This window comes from Excalfactoria chinensis, chromosome 25 (genome assembly GCF_039878825.1).
Source record: "Excalfactoria chinensis isolate bCotChi1 chromosome 25, bCotChi1.hap2, whole genome shotgun sequence".
NCBI classification, from domain to species: domain Eukaryota; kingdom Metazoa; phylum Chordata; class Aves; order Galliformes; family Phasianidae; genus Excalfactoria; species Excalfactoria chinensis.
This window is the reverse complement of record NC_092849.1, coordinates 2,562,382-2,576,431: the sequence shown is the minus strand read 5'-3', so window position 1 is coordinate 2,576,431 and position 14,050 is coordinate 2,562,382. Positions and strand designations below refer to the sequence as shown.

The window sequence follows — 14,050 nt, the reverse complement described above, 5'->3', positions numbered from 1 at the left end:
TCCTGGAAACCTGGTCCTGATACTTGGCATGAAATAACCTTTAGGATTGCAGCCCAGGTGCTTATGATGAGGTACCTTTGGGAACTCAGCCCCAGGTGCCCGAGCCAGGCATCATTTGTGACCATACTCCCACAAATGGGACATCCCCCGGGGTCCCCCTCCTTCACACCGCCCATCTGCCGGAGCCGGACATCACGAGCGCAACCCCAGCCGAAGGAACCTCTGGGTTCGTGGGGAAGGGGTGTGAGACACGACAAACCTCAGCCTCCCTCCTCCATCCCCCCCTCCCCGCATCCCCGACCGCACTCCCCGCCCCATCTCCGCCCCATTGGGGGCGGCCCCAAGCGGACAGCGGGCGCGGCGCGGAGCAGCGCGGTGCGGTGCCGGTGAGTGCGGGACGGACGGGGCAGCCGCGTTCCTATCCCCATCCCTCTGCCTTTCCCCATCCCTGTCCTCATCCCCGTCCCTCCCTCCCTTTACAGCCCCCCTACCCTCTCGTCGGTGCCACCTCCTCCTCTCTGCTTCGTCCTCACTGGCTGCATGAGCAGGGAGATGCGAGCCCCCATCTGCAAGGTCCCAGCCCTACACGCGACCCCTAAACCCTAATCCTTCCCTTCTGGTTCCCCCATTCCCACGGCTGAGTCCCCCAGCCCCGTTCCCCGCAGCCCCCATGGAGCTACTGACGGCCAATGGTTCTGCACGGGGGGGAATGAGCTCAAGCAAAGGGTCCGCTCGCTCAGCCCTGTGCCATCAGCCCAACCACCATCACCCGGCAGCTCCGCGCCGCTCACCGCTCCCTCCTCTCCCCTTATAGCAGGACGGAGCTGAACAATAGCAGAGCTGGAAAACAATGGGACCGCCTCACCTTCACGCTTAGCTCGGGAGAAATCCCTGCTTGAAACCAACGTTTGAGACGGAGCTGGTGGGAACCATCATCGGGAGTGCTGCTGGGATCTGCTTGGAGTGGGTGAGGATGTGCAGCTGGAGCCCATCGCCAAGCGATGCCTCTCCCAGCCCCTAAAAGGGGATCATTGTCGCCTGCAGATGTTGCTTTGCTTCTGCATTGAGATCGATGGATGCTGTGATGCTGCACTGCCCTGGGCAGGGTCAGGGCAGGGTTGGGATATTCCCACAATCCCTCAGTGTGCAATGGGAAAACCCTCAGCCTTGAAAGCAGCGAGGAAGTGCCTCCCAAAACACACTTCTCATTGCAGGAACGGCCGCATCCCTTCTCTTCACACTGAAAATATCATATTTGGATATTGTTCTATTTTTCCCCTCTTTATGTTGTTTTTTGCTGGGTGTCTCCCCAGGTGCTCTGCAGAAGCAGCTGCTTGGTTGTGCCCTCTGTGGGATAGTAGATATGGGGGTCTACTCTGAGGGCCAGGGAAAAGGCCTTAGGAAGGGTGTTGCTAGGAGGGGTTATATTTGGGGTTGGAAGCAATGGTGGCAGTGGTTGATGAGTCCTATTTGTAGGCAGAGAGCGCTGCTTTGATTAATTTAAGGCGCTGATACAGCCCGCAGGCTGCTCTGAGTCCTCAATCCATGTGAAGGATCCAAATGTGAAGGAAATACATCAAAACTGGGGAAACTGAGGCACGAGGATGCCTGGAAAGCCCATCCATGCCAACTGCAGAGCTTGGGCAACCGATTGGGCAATGCTCACGTTTCCAGCTGTTCTATCGGGGTCCTTTCCAGCACTTCAGGTCTACCAAAGCTATAGCAGCAAGTCCATAGGGTTGCAGTTTTGGGGATCTCCATTGGCTGCCTGCTCCTCTTTGCTCAGCCCCATGCTCTCGAGACCCAAAAAAGGAAGAACTGCCCCGTTCCTGGCTGCTCGGAAGGGGATGTGATGACGGAGGCGAAGGTGGCAGCGCTGCGGGGCGGTAAACAGGAAACTCAGCTCCACTCTGAGAGCGTTCAGGGGGAGAAAAAAACCACTTTTGGGGGTGGTTTTTGATTGATGGATGGATTTTTTTGCCTTGATTTTTTCCCCCATTTCAGGAAGCGAGGGGTTGGGTTTTCGCCCTTTGTAGGCTTACTGCAAAGGGTTTGGGGTTTGTTTTGGCTGCTTTGGTGTTGTTGGTGATGGTTTTGTATGATCCAAGCAACGTTATTCTCCCTTAATGGTTATTTCCATCATCTGGATTGGATGAGCAAAGCACCACATGCACCACAGCTGCCAATGCTTTGGCTTAACCCAAATTCTAGTGCCGTGCAATGCTGTGCTGGGCTTTATCCCAACACCGTCAGCATTCCCCTTCCCTATGTAGTTCTCCATGCACACAGAGGATCATTAATGTTTCTCCCCTATTTTCTTGCTGTGATGAGCCACGTGGATGGGGTAAAGGCCTCGTGCTGATGTGGGGCTGCAATGCTGCTCATCCGGAAGCGCGCGGCTTCGTCAGCTTTTCCTCTGCAAGATGCAACCTTTGCAAGGCGGGTTTCTCTTCTGCTTTCTGCTCTGCCTTTGCAAACGTCTGCCTGCATTGGACCGCGAGTGTTTGCTGTTGCGTGGTTTGTTTGCTATAAGCTTGGGATAAGGATTGCTGCTGTGCTCGGGGTTTTTGGTTTCCTCTGACACAGGTTTTGTCCCATGGCCTTGGTTGAATCACTGATGGCGCATCGTTGTGGGTTTGGGGTTTTGCTTTTGCAGTTCAAGTTTTGGTTGCTTGGAGCTTTGGGGGTGTGAAGGGACTGTGAAGCTCAATGTGGGAAGTGGAGAAAACTGCAATTTGTGCACAAAGCGTTTGTTTATTTGGCCTTGTTTTCTCTTTCTGTGTGAGGGAGGGGAGAGGAGCTCAGGAGAAGGATCTGTGCAAATACATGGGAAACAGCAAGACCCAAAAAGCCAACCCTCAGAGCCTAAAACCACCCTGAGGCTGCAGTTCAGCTTCTCCCCAGTTCCTGTTTTGCAAAGTGCTCCAAGCAAATGGGTGACCCCAAAGGTTTTGCCCCAGATCTCATTCGATTCCGGTCTGCAGCTTCCAAGAAACATCCTCGTGCTTTAAAGGCCAAACCACTTCAAAGGTTGGGCTGCAGGCGCAGTTCCTGAGGGTTTGCATGAGAGTGATGGGGATATTTTGGCACTAGAGGGAATGCAAAAATTCAGTGGGTGTTGCATTCGAAGAAGGGAAAAGAAGCAAGAAACCAATCCAGCAGTTCTATTGTGAGTCCAGCTGTCATGCGTGCTGCCTCATTTCGGGACAGCATGAACAGGCATTGAGCTGGGTCCATCCACAGCTTCCTAATGTATAAATGGGGGGTGGGGGAGAGGAGAAAAAGGAGCAAATCCCACTTATTTCCACCTCATCTTGCCTGGCCGTGCAGCCCATGGATGGAGGCTGCTCTAAATGCAAATGTTGGAGTAAGCGTATCTCCGCCGGTATTAAATTTTCAGTGGGTTTACAACGGTTCTCCCCTTATCTGATTTCCCCTCCTCCTTCCCCGCCCATTGCTTCGGCTGGAGGAGCAGCATTTAATTTCCCCTGCGCCCGCAGCTGCTGCCCCAGAGCCTTTTCCCCCAAGGGCTCTCCCAAATCCAACCCAGTTCTTGTTTCCCATTCACCATCGGGATGAGATAACAGGGAGGCTGTAACGCCTTTTGTCTCTTTGCCATTCAGCTCTCATGAAAGAGGAGCCTGAGGATGGAGTACGGCAGCTGCGAGTACCTGGTCCCCTGTGGGAAGGACAAATTCATCTCCAAGTAAGAGGCAATGTGTTGAGTTGTGATGCCCAAAGATGCACGTTGCTGCTGGCTGGGCAAAATATGTGGGGTTTTGGACTTTGAGGGAGAGCCACCCAACTCAGGTGGGATGTTTCCACTGGGTTGGCTTCGCCATCTCTTTCTTAACACTGTTGGATTTGGAAACTCTCCATTTGTTTGGGATTTCTTTTGGAAACTCCCGTTTCTTTGCTCTTCCGTGGCAAAGAATGGAGACTTCCTCTTAACAAACAACAGCACTCGAAGGGGTTTTTGAGGGGATTTTGAATTGTTTTCTTAAGATCGTGTCCAGTTGTTCAAACAGCATCAAGATTAACAGCATCACTTTTTGCTGGAAAAACCAAAATACAATCTGCTCAAGTAACTGCTCTTTGGTATGGAAACAAGCCAGTTCCTGAGCTTCAAGTACTGCTTTGGAGGTGATAAAGCCTATGTGCCTTATTTCTCTGCTGGACTTGGTGATCTCTAAAGGTCCCTTCCAACCCCTACAGTTCTGTGATAACCTCAGATCCTGTGATTATCCTCCTACTGATCCAATGATGCTGAGCGCCATTGATCTCAGCTGAATTAATGACTGCTTTATGGTATCACTCATCGCTTCCCGGTGATTCAGAGCTGTGCTAGGACTCCTTGTCTTTATTGCTGCCATCGTCTCTATCTTATTATACATTTGTGGCCAGAGTGGGGCTCAGACTTCTAGTTTGAACACGAGGTCAAGGTTTGGTGCCATGAGCCAAACTGATGAACGTGTGATAACTTGTGACTCCAACGTGACCCACAGGCTTCAACACTCCTAAATGTTGCTTTTTCAGCCTTCTGGCTGACTCCACCAAGGGCCCATGGGCTTCCTTACTTCTTTTTGCGAGGCTGGAGAAGGGCATGGTTGTCCCCAAAACCACAATTGCCAATGGCCGGGGGGGGACACTTGGTTGAACCCACTGCAAAATGCCCCCATTAATGGAGATGTAGAGGCAGCAAAAGACCCACGTTTTCCCAAATGAAGCCTTCATGCTTGCTTTTCCCCTCTTCTTCTCAATGCCTCTCCCGTTTTCTTGCAGAAATGAGCTGCTGTTGCACTTGAAGACGTACAACATCTACTATGAAGGGCAGAATTTGCAGCTGCGGCACCGGGAGGTGAGGAACCAGGGTGGGCACCAGGCAGGCTTCTCTTTGGCAGGAGAGACTCAATGGAGAAATGATGATTCAGATTTGATTGAGATTTGACCTAAAAATGCCTGTTAGTAAAGATCATTGATATTAGCTGGTTAAATATGGGGGCACCCGAACAACTGAACCCCCAGACCTCATAACTATCCCACAGAAGCTTGGCTGAGTTTGGCAGGGACCTCTGAGTCCTTCTGGTCCCACTCTGATCCTATAGGACCACTAGAGCTGGTGCCCAGGATCACATCCAAGTGGGTTTGGAGGTCTCCAAAGAGGAGACACTGCAATGTCTGGCTCTGTACAGCACAGCAATGCTCCTGTTGGTCAGGGACATCTCCTGTGCCCCAGTTTGTGCCCAGTACCTCTGATTCTGGCACTGGGAAGCAATGAAAGGAGCTCTGTCCTCTTTGCCCTGGGAGGTGGTGGAGTCACCATCCCTGGATGTGTTTGAGAACCATGGAGATGTGGCACTTGGGAACATGGTCAGTGGGCACAGTGGGATGGATTGGGGTTGGGCTTGGGGATCTTGCTGGTCTTCTCCAACCTTGCAGATTCTACATGTGGGCATAGTGGGGTTGGGTTGATGGTTGAACTTGATATGATCTTGGAGGTCTATTCCAACTTTAATGATGTTATTCTGTGATTGACCCCTGCTAGCATCCATCCTACCACTGTCCTTCACACCACCACCCTTAGCCCCTCCACTTCCTAACCCTCCTCCCACCCATTTTCCTGCTGTTCCTTCACATCTGGTGTTTTCATGGCGCTCGGGTGGGCCGTGCCCATCCCTCTGCTCTTTGCAGGAGGAAGGTGAGCTGATCGTTGAGGGGCTGCTGAACATCTCATGGGGCCTTCGGAGACCCATCCGCCTGCAGATGCAGGATGACAACCAGCGCATCCGCCCTCCACCCTCCTCTTCCTCCTGGCACTCTGGGTGCAACCTGGGTGCACATGGGTGAGTGCAGCGATGCCCCAAAGCATTGGGCTGCACTGTGGGGTCCATCCTGCTCAGAGCATCAGCCTCGTGCAATTGTGTGTGCTCAGCTGTGGACAAGTTGGGGTGCAGAGCTGTGGGATGGGCAGGGTTAAACCACAAACCAAGGGGAAAATCCTGCTCTCCGCTGGTGGGTGGGCTCGTGGGTTGCTTTCATTTCCCCAAATCACAATGTGAGGCTCAGAGGCAAAAATAGGATGTTGTTTTTTTTTTTTCCCTATTGTTTTTAATTTACAAGGTCTTTGCTGAAGCCCAGCACCTTGCCAGACATCCAGGTGACAGACGTGGATGCCACAGCAAACACAGAGAGTACTGGCAGCAACACAGGTGAGAATGAGTTGGGTTTGTCTTTGCTGCCTTCCTTACACTCTGGTTTTTACTTGCAAAATTCAAAAGCTGGCATTTTGGTTTTGGTATAAATCAGCATCCCCCCTCACTCAAACCATTTCCAAAGTGCTCCTATTGAATTGCAATGACCCCAAACACTTCCGAAGCGTTTACTCTGGGGAATGCCCTTGTTATGGGAGAGGAGGATGGAAAGCAATAGAGGGATGGAGCAAAAGGCCTCGTGGGAGTGCAGGGAAAAGGATGTTGCTGCTTCCCCTTCCCACCAGCTCCGCTTTGACCGAGGAATAATGAGTGCTGTTGTGAAGTGCTGTTACCATGGGGAAGTCAACATTTCTGCTAAGTTTTTACCCTCCCCACAGTGTTGCTGTGTGCACCGAGGTCAGACTTGAGGGCTTTTCCTCCCTGCTGAGTGCTGCCTGCCCTGGGGCTTCCTTAACCCTGCTGGGACTGAGACCCACCACCCTCTCACCAACTTTGCTCTCCGTTTTTGCAATGAATTGGACGCCATACAACCACGTTATGCATTATCCCATTCAGTCAGGGCGTTTTGCACACGTTCCTTGCTAGTTTTATTGTTATTGTTGCTGTGCTGATATAGAAAGGCATCCCGGAGACAGATAAGAGTCAGATAATCCTTTCAGCTTTGAGCTTCGCTGCTCATCCGCTTCCTGGCCAGGGAGGAGCTGGAAGCAATACTTCCAGATCTGCAAAAGTCCTCGTCCTGCTTCCCCTTCCTCATTTTGCTCTGTCTGTGCACGACTCTTTTGTTTTTATTGCCCTGGAGACTTGTTAGAGATTGCTGGGCAATATCCGCTATGCATTGCCTTGTAGAAATAACACCCCCCCCCAAACCCACTACTTTAGGCATATGATGTGACTCACAGAAAGAAGTCCTTATTGTATTTCTCTCCAAAGTCCTGCATGCACGGCTCCTCGTGAGTGCTTAGTCACTGCTGTGCATCTGGAACAGCGCACACAGGAGATTGTCTCGGCGCAGACATGCTTTGAATTAAAACACCAGCTTGAGCTGGAGGGGTTCATTAAAAATGGATGAAGGGTGAGTTTATAATAATCTGGACGTGGGCCAGTCTTCATGCCGAGATCTGAAGCTCTGGCCTCATTTTCTTGCTCTCATTAAGGGAGAGGGGGGGGAAAAAAGAATTGTGGAGGAGTGAGTAAGGTGCTCGAGTCCCCAGGAGGCAGAGCGTTGTCCAGGTGGTGGCATGGATGGATGCAATGGCTGTGAATTAACAGCCTCCTTTGGGAGATGGGGGAGAGTAAATCCTGTGGGAGTTTTGTCCATCTTTTGTAGCTGTTTTGCCCTGCAATGTGCATCGTGACAATTCCATCCAGAACCCCACTGCTTATCAGCTGATTATCGGTTACCCCCATCAGTTACTGGTTGAACCTATTGATTATTACTGATTGACCCCGTTGGTGGCTGCTGGATGATCCCATTGGTTATTATTGATTGACTCCGTTGGTTATTGGTTGACCCCACTGTTTATTGCTTGACCCTGTTGGCTATTGATAGACCCTGTTGGTTATTATTGGTTGACCTGGTTGGTTCTTGGTTGATCCCATTGATTATTGGTTGACCTTGGTGGTTTTTGGTTGACCCCACTGATTATTGGTTGACCTGGTTGGTTCTTGGTTGATCCCATTGATTATTGGTTGACCTTGGTGGTTCTTGGTTGACCTTGTTGGTTCTTGGTTGACCCCACTGATTATTGGTTGACCTTGTTGGTTCTTGGTTGGCCCCACTTATGATTGGTTGACCTTGTTGGTTATCACTTGACCCCGTTGCTTATTGGTTGACCCAAAGCAGAGCGAAGAAGAGACATCTGCCCAACTTGCACAGGGAGTTCTCTCTCTGTCCGCCTGCCTGTCTGTCTGTCCTCAGCCCCATCCTGGCTTTTCCAGGCACCACAAGGCTGCAGCCAGAAGATCCACCACAGCTGCTGCGCACACGGAGTGATGTGGGTGTACGACGCCGGGGCAGCTCCCGTACCCCCAGCGAGCAACGCCGCATCCGCCGACACCGCTTCTCCATCAACGGGCACTTCTACAACCACAAGGTGAGACCCGATGATCCATCCAGTGGCACCGTGGATGGGGTTTTGGTTTTCACTCATAGGCTGACACGCATCTTGTGCCCTCCAGACATCCGTGTTCACACCGGCGTATGGCTCCATCACCAACGTGCGGATAAACAGCACAATGACAACCCCGCAGGTGCTCAAGCTGCTGCTCAACAAGTTCAAGGCAAGTAGGGGAGATCCCTGCTCTGGGTATAATGGGGAGCTCGAGTTCCATGGGTATAACGGGAGAGCAAATCAATGGGGTTTTCTGTTTGAATCCTGAATCCAACCCAACGCTTCTTGATGTCTGTGCTCAGATTGAGAACTCGGCAGAGGAGTTTGCGCTCTACATCGTGCACACCAGCGGAGGTGAGGCTTGCAGGAGGGGGCAGCTGGGCCCATTGGTGGCCTTGCTGCTATAAAAACAGCACTTTTGGTATTGCAGAGAAGCAGAAGCTGAGGGCCACCGATTACCCACTGATCGCCCGCATCCTGCAGGGCCCCTGTGAGCAGGTCTCCAAGGTCTTCCTGATGGAGAAAGACCAGGTGGAGGAGGTCACCTATGATGTGAGTTTTGCCCTGGGGGAGACGTAGCAGTTGTGGCTGTGCAGAATTCCTTCTTTCCCATCATTTGACATTGCAGAAGGATGTGGAGCAGCCCAGAGAGGCACAGCAACTAGGAAAAAAATATGCCAAGCAGGGAAAGGCAGTTCCTGCCTGCAGAGGGGTGCAGAGCTCCCTGCTTTGTGCATTTGCTGTGTTCCATCTGCCTCCCATCTCCCGAATCTCTCAGCTCCACATCCTTTGGCACAAATGATTTCCTTCTTGTCCCAGCTGGGGAAGCTCTGCTCGTGGGAATCAGCTCTGCTATGCCATCTGCTGGCTCCTTCGCACCCCTGGTGTGGCTTTGTCCTTAAGTCAGAGCACTTTTGCATGCGTTTGGGCATAGACAGCACCTTTGGGAAGTGCGCGTGTCTCTCCTTTGATGTGAAGGACCCAGGTTTGGGATGACAAACTGAAGTGGGGATTTTCCTACGTGTCTCTGCTCCACAGGTTGCACAGTACATCAAATTCGAAATGCCTGTCCTCAGAAGCTTCATCCAGAAACTGGAAGAGGAAGAGGATCGTGAAGTGAAGAAGCTGATGCGCAAGTATGCACAGTGTGCCCTGCACAGGGGAGGTGCTGAGCTTAAAGGGTACTGCTGGGGGGCTTAGGTGAAGGTCAGAAACTCATTTGCAAGGCAGGCAGCATCCCAAATGCATGCACAAGCTGTTGCTTTTTTGCAGTATCCAGAGCATTCTTAGCAATGTGGATGAAAAGAACAGCTTGCTGTTGCAGCAAAAATGCTGCACTGGAGCCAATCCCTGCAATAACCCCAGGCTCGTGGTGCAGCGTCAGCTTCCAGCACAGTGTGTGCGCTCCCCAGGGGCAGAGTTTGGCTGCAGTCTGTGCATGTCCCATCAGGAGGTCTGGGCTTCTTTGCAGCAATGAATTGATCCCAGCCTCAGCATCTCTGACCTCTGCTCGAGCAGATGCAGCGGGGAACTTGGAAGCATTGGGAGTCTCAGCTCCATTTGCTTTGAAGAGCTCTCAAAAAGGAAAAGAGGCTCTCCAGTCCCTCCAAAACTCCAACATTTGTGGGTTTTTCCTCATAAAAAAGATTAAAAAGCGATTTTATTCTCCCAGTTTAAAAAGGATAAAGCTCGAAAACAAATCAGTGCTCTGTGTTACTGGTGGGAAAATGAACTTTTGACATCAATACTGAAAAAAAAAAATGAGTGGTTTTGGGAAGCCAATCCTATATAATGCCATGACTCCGTCCATAGAGCAGCGAGTGCTGGTTTCCTGAAGCCATTCTTTCTCAGCTCAGCTCTCTTTGCTTTTCCCTTTGCCTTTTCAGGTATTCCATCCTCCGGCTGATGATTGAGCAGAGGCTGGAGGAGATCTCTGAAGGTCCAGCAAGGCTGTGAATGCGGCTCTCATTGCAAGAAGCTTGCATGAAGGCCATCCTGCACCGAACCCTACATTCCCATCACTTGGGGAGCATCAACCAGAAGCCAACCCATCCTTCTGCATAGGGCAGAATGTAGCTATTGCCATGCCCAGATGTCACCCCACAGAAATGCAAGCCCCTGCGGTGCTGGCACACTCAGGTAGCTCCGTCCCATGCACAGGACTGGGCAGCTTCTTTGCAGCATCCTCGGAGGGCTCTTCTGCAAATGCTTGTTCTGCTCCTTGCTGGATGCAGAGAGCCCCGTGCAGGGCTCTCCCAGTGGCACAAAACTCAAATCCTTGCAAAAAAGAGGATATTATGGAGCAGGATGAAGCTGCTGCACACAATGAGAGGGGCTGCAAGTGCTCAGCAGCAATAACCCAGGTGACTCAGTTTGGTGCAGATCCCCCATTAGAGTGCCTGGAGGAAGCCAAACAGCACAAATGATTCCTCATAGAAAAAAAAAAAGAAGATATATATTAAAAGAAAACAAAAAAAAAGCACATTTGTCTTGCAATAATTCACAGGTGATGGGAAGCTTTTGTACAACCCCAAAGGACCTCAGAGAATTGCTTTCTTCCCCTTTTGCCATGGAAAGCAAAACAAGATTGAATGTCGGACTTACAGTGAAAGAGTTTTCCAGCGCGTTTCTCCCTTAAGCCCACATCTGGTTGTTTAACCCTCCTCCCCCTGTTCCTAATTTGCACTAATTACACTGTGGGATATAGGAAAGAACCACCTCAAACGATATCCAAGCTCTCTGGTAGCCGAATGCCAAATACCGCTCAACCGGAGCAACGACGGTGCTGAGCTGCCCTGAGAGATCACTGTAAGGAAACTGGAGCAGCACAGGGACTCTGTGAGCTCTCCTCATCTCGCTTTTTTCTGGGGGGGGGGGGTTGATTTTTGAGTGTTTGTGTGTTGAAACTGAGTCTGGGTAACGTTTCTCCTTGTGCGTGAGGAGATTGAGATAGAAAGAGGTCTATTTTGCCAGGCAAAAGCCTCCCTCCCTCCATGCGAAACCAGCAATATCTATTTTATACCTCGATGTGAACTAAAACTCTGACTTCCTCCCACTCCTGAGTATTTTGCAACCTATCTTTGTTAACATTCTTTTTGGTTAATGGTACCTTTTACACTTTTAACACGTGTTACGGGAAGTATTGTCCGGTGTCAAAAGTGTTTCATGTATTTGGAGGACGACTGTGGCATTGCTTTGTTTATTAACAAGAAAACCAAAATACGTGGCAACTTAATACAGTATGGAAGCACATGAGTTAGAGCTGGTTTTGTTCAGAATAAAGCACTTTGTGGATGTGGTTTGTTGGGCATGGTGAGGGTGGGTCAATGGTTGGAGCTGGTGACTTTTGGAGGTCATTTCCAACCTTAATGATCCTGTGATTCTATGAGGATGGAAGGAATGGGTCAATGGTTGGAAATGACCTCCAAGGTCACCAAATCCAAGCTTAATGATTCTATGATTCTATGGGTATGAAAGGAATGGGTCAGTGGTTGGAGCTGGTGACCTTGGAGGTCATTTCTAAGCTTTATGATTCTATGGGGATGGAAGGAATGGGTCAGTGGTTGGAGCTGGTGACCTTGGGGGTCATTTCCAACCTTAACAATTCTTTATGAGCATGTTGGGTGGATGTCAGTGGTTGGTCTTAATGACCTTGGAGGTCTTTTCCAACCTTAATGATCTTAACGATTTTATGAGTGGTGGGCATGGGTCGACTTTTAGACTTAATGATTTAGAGGTCTTTTCCAACCTTAATGATTCTCTGATTCTCTTCCAGAATGTGAATTTCACCTCTGAAGGGAGGTTTGTATCACGCTCAGACTTGTTTAAACCCAGTGAAATTTTCAACCTGATGCGTTTTGTTTTTTCACCTCTCAGAGGCTGAGCTCTCTGGAAGCCACCATCCCATGTTGTCCATCCCATTGAAAACAATTTCTCCCTCCCTGTAGAGGAGGGGATTGAATGACGTTGGCCCTGACTGGTGATGCTTTATCAGCTGGGAAAGTCCCAGTGTGAGCTGAGAGCTCCGGTGCGTGCAGACAGGAGGAGGCACAGGGCAGCGTGGCTGTGGCTGCACGGTAAGGGCAGTGCATTGCTGGATGGCACAGCAGAGAGGGCTGAGAAATAGCAGGGATGGAGCTGAGGGATCTGCAGGTTTGCAGCATGCACCAGAAATGGGGGGTCGGGGTGGGAAGAGAACCTAGAGAAGTGTGCAGTGCTGTATTACCCGCAGTGTGATCCATACGTGTGGATGCTGCAGGGATAATCGTAATAGGATGGAAAGAAATGAAGGAAAAAGCAAGCCTTCATTAGTCTCTATTCTTTGTGTGTGTGTTTCCACATCTGAAAACATTTGGAATGGGGAGTTGTGCCTAATGTTCTTTAATGCAAGAAGAGAAAAAGAAAGTAGTTGCTATACTATTAGAAGGAACAGGTCCTCTCAGTGGCTCATTTAATTAAGTCCTTTTATTTTTGGAAGCTCTGTGTTTGATCTGCCTCTCATGTGTTAGGCTTGGAGGGGGGAGTCACGCCTGGCACCTTCTATTGGGGGAAATGCTGATGCAGGGATGCTCCATTGGCTTTCACTCAACCAGGGCCACGGGGCTCTGCCTTTTCAAAAGGCTTTTGTCAACACAGCTCAGTGATGGCTCAGCAGCTTTGGTACAATCTATTTGCTCAGCCACAGGGGCTGGTGGGGGGACAGATGGGGGGGGGGGGGTCTTTGCTGCTGCTTTTCACTGGGGTGCAAAAACCAAGCTGCAACTTTGCTTGGGACCTTTCACATCACAAGTTGGTACCGTGGGAGTTTGCAACACGATGGCAGTGCTGATCTTGTGTGTATATTGAATGTGGTAAACGGATTGAATAGTAAGTTAAAAAATAGGTTCGGTATATTGAATATATGGAGGTGTCCAAAGTCAGGTTGGATGGAGCCCTGATCAGCCTGATTTAGTGATTGGCAATTGATGGGGTTGGAAATCGATGGCCTTCTAGGTTCCTTCCAACTTAAGCCATCCTATGATTCTATGAGATAAACTGGGTGTTCCTGCCCATAGTAGGATAGTTGGACTAGATGATCATTGAGGTCTGTTCCAGCCTAAACCAGTTTATGACTTTGAAGATATCCAAATCAGAGAATGGCTTGGGTTGGAAGGGGCCTCCAGGATCATCTACTTCCCAACCCCTTTGCTATGGCAGCGTTGCCAACCATTAAATCAAGCACCAGATCAGGCTGCCCAACAATAACAACTCTTCCAACCCAATCTCAGGCCACCACAACCCTCCCTTGCAGGTTACTCGGGATGCGGCCTCGTGACGCCTGGTGTTGGGTGGCCATGCTGCTGCTCGCCCTGTTCAGCAACACGGTTGGAGGCCGACGTGGAGCTGGAGGAAGAACTGGGGGACGAGGAGGAGGAGGAGGCGGTGGAGGCGGAGGGCTACGCGGGGGCTTTCGGTCCATCTCTCGTGGAGGCAACACTGCAGGCCGAGGCTCCAAGATGGCGAGTGCCATTGCAGCCGGTGCTGCTGCAGGGTATGGGATGGGGCTCCTGGGGCGCCCGCGGCCCTCTCGCCTTGGTCATGGCCCCCCAGCCCAACGGCAGCCCCCACCAGCTGGGGGGTTCCATGCTGCAGCTTGGCCAGAGTTTGGGGCCAAGCGGAGACCCCCCAACCGAGCCCCCAGAGGACCGTGCTGTGGCCTTGTCCCCATTCTACTGCTGGCAAATG

At 50.9% G+C, this 14,050-nt stretch overlaps 1 protein-coding gene across 1 annotated transcript; it reads left to right on the top strand.

The window, feature by feature from the left end:
• Positions 1 to 251: 251 nt before the first annotated feature.
• Positions 252 to 11,618, top strand: RASSF2 (Ras association domain family member 2). Its single transcript, XM_072357234.1, has 12 exons — positions 252 to 386; positions 815 to 967; positions 3,624 to 3,706; positions 4,783 to 4,858; positions 5,692 to 5,843; positions 6,121 to 6,209; positions 8,154 to 8,308; positions 8,394 to 8,495; positions 8,629 to 8,680; positions 8,757 to 8,878; positions 9,365 to 9,462; positions 10,213 to 11,618. Exons 3-12 carry the CDS (start codon positions 3,648 to 3,650, stop codon positions 10,280 to 10,282), a joined length of 975 nt encoding a protein of 324 aa, XP_072213335.1. The 5' UTR covers positions 252 to 386; positions 815 to 967; positions 3,624 to 3,647; the 3' UTR covers positions 10,283 to 11,618.
• Positions 11,619 to 14,050: the final 2,432 nt, after the last annotated feature.